The 1,854-nt window shown below is 42.2% G+C and overlaps 1 protein-coding gene across 1 annotated transcript; it reads right to left on the bottom strand.

Moving 5' to 3' along the window:
• Nucleotides 1–294: 294 nt before the first annotated feature.
• LOC108578336 lies at nt 295–1,662 on the bottom strand. Its single transcript, XM_017941649.1, has one exon. It carries the CDS (start codon nt 1,660–1,662, stop codon nt 295–297), a length of 1,368 nt encoding a protein of 455 aa, XP_017797138.1.
• Nucleotides 1,663–1,854: the final 192 nt, after the last annotated feature.

The raw sequence follows: 1,854 nt of genomic DNA, 5'->3' as shown, positions 1-1,854 counted from the left end.
TCAAAAATAGCGTCTACAGGCGACCGTATCATAAACTAGTTCTAACGAAGCCTTAACACAATTGTTATAAAAACGCAATATATACGCGACTACCCTGTTGAGTTTATTTATTGTAGAAAATCTATTAATTATGTCTGTTGTGTCAATACTTCCTACCGATCCTATCGGATATCGATATCGATAATTCTATCGCGGGTAAATTAATAGATGGCCATGTTCGTTCGGTCTGTGACAACCAATGCGGCCCCTTTAACCACATTTTTGTTGTTAAGGAGCTGCGTTGGAGTTTGTCCTCTAGTTTGTATGGATGAAGTCTGCTGGATTATCAGCACTGGAAATATGACGCCAGGCTTGAGAATCTGTTTGATTTTGTATTTCGCTTACCCGATTAGCGACGAAGGTTTTTAATGAATATGGTGGTGTCCTAATCCAATTTAACGCTATGGTTGAGTCCGACCATAATCTAACTATCTTAATTTCTATGTTGTTCAACGCGCTAATTGTTTCCTTTACCAAGTTTGCTAATAGCTTAGCAGCGCACAGCTCTAATCGAGGCAATGATACCGTTTTTACCGGGGCAACTCTCGATTTTGCACATAATAGACTAACCTGGCAGTCACCTTTGTCGTTAACCGACCTTAGGTAAATGCACGCCCCGTAAGCCGCTTCACTGGCGTCACAAAACCCATGCAGTTGTATTTCTAATGGGTTGTCGATAACCGTTTTCCTCGGTGTCGAGAATGTAACTAATTGTGAGAGCTCGTCTGCCAATTCTACCCACATTCTGTGGATTGATTGGGGAGCCGACTCATCCCAACCTAAGTCAGCCTTCCACAACATTTGCATTATAATTTTGGCGCGAACTATGACCGGCCCTAGTAATCCCAATGGGTCAAATAATTGCGCGATCTGAGACAATATTGTACGTTTTGTGTGTCGAGAATGGCCCTTGGTTGTTTTTATGTTGTACCGTATTTCATCAGTTCTTGGTTTCCAACCAATGCCTAACGCCTTCCTGGTCTCACCTATGTCCAATGAAAGGGTGCGTTCTTGATTGTTCGAGCCTAAGTCCTCAATTAAACCTTCGTCATTCGACGTCCATTGCCTTAGGTGGAAACCGCCTAATTTCGCTAATGCTATTGTTTGATCACGTATGACTAATGCTTGTTCACGGGTGGCTGCTCCCGTGAGCAAATCGTCTACATAAAAATCCGTTTTGAATAATTTCGAAGCAACCGGAAATTTATCTTGTTCGTCCTCTGCCAACTGCTGTAGACAACGTACAGCTAGAAAGGGTGCCGAGGTGGTTCCGTACGTTACTGTGTTCAATTCGTATGTCCTAATTGGTTTATCTCGCGAGTCGCGCCATAAAATCCTTTGATATTTTCTATCTTCACGATGTACTCTAATTTGACGAAACATTTTTTCTATATCCGCCGTCAGGAAATATTGATATGAACGAAAGCGAAGTAATAAATTGTATAAGGTATCCTGTAAAATCGGCCCATTTAACAAAGTGTCGTTCAGTGTTACTCCTGTTGAAGTTTTCGCGGAGGCGTCAAATACTACGCGTATTTTAGTAGTCTCGCTTGACTCTTTTATTACCGCATGGTGCGGCAGGTAGAAACCCTCATTGAGTTCGTCTTCATTGACCTGCGTCATGTGTCCTAATTGTTCGTATTCTTCTAAGAATCCACGGTAGCCTTCTAAAAGTTGTTGATTTGAATATAGCTTTCTCTCTAGCGCGTAAAATATTTTTGGCGCTATTTCCCGTGAACTCCCTAAAAGCTGTGTTAGGGGCTTGGGGTTGATCTTTCGATCGTTCAAGCTTTGCCGGTTTTTGCACGTGTGTGC

The sequence above is a fragment of the Habropoda laboriosa genome, unplaced genomic scaffold, assembly GCF_001263275.1.
Source record: "Habropoda laboriosa isolate 0110345459 unplaced genomic scaffold, ASM126327v1 C6103425, whole genome shotgun sequence".
Lineage (NCBI taxonomy): Eukaryota > Metazoa > Arthropoda > Insecta > Hymenoptera > Apidae > Habropoda > Habropoda laboriosa.
The sequence above is the reverse complement of the archived record's forward strand: the minus strand, read 5'-3'. Positions and strand labels throughout refer to the sequence as shown.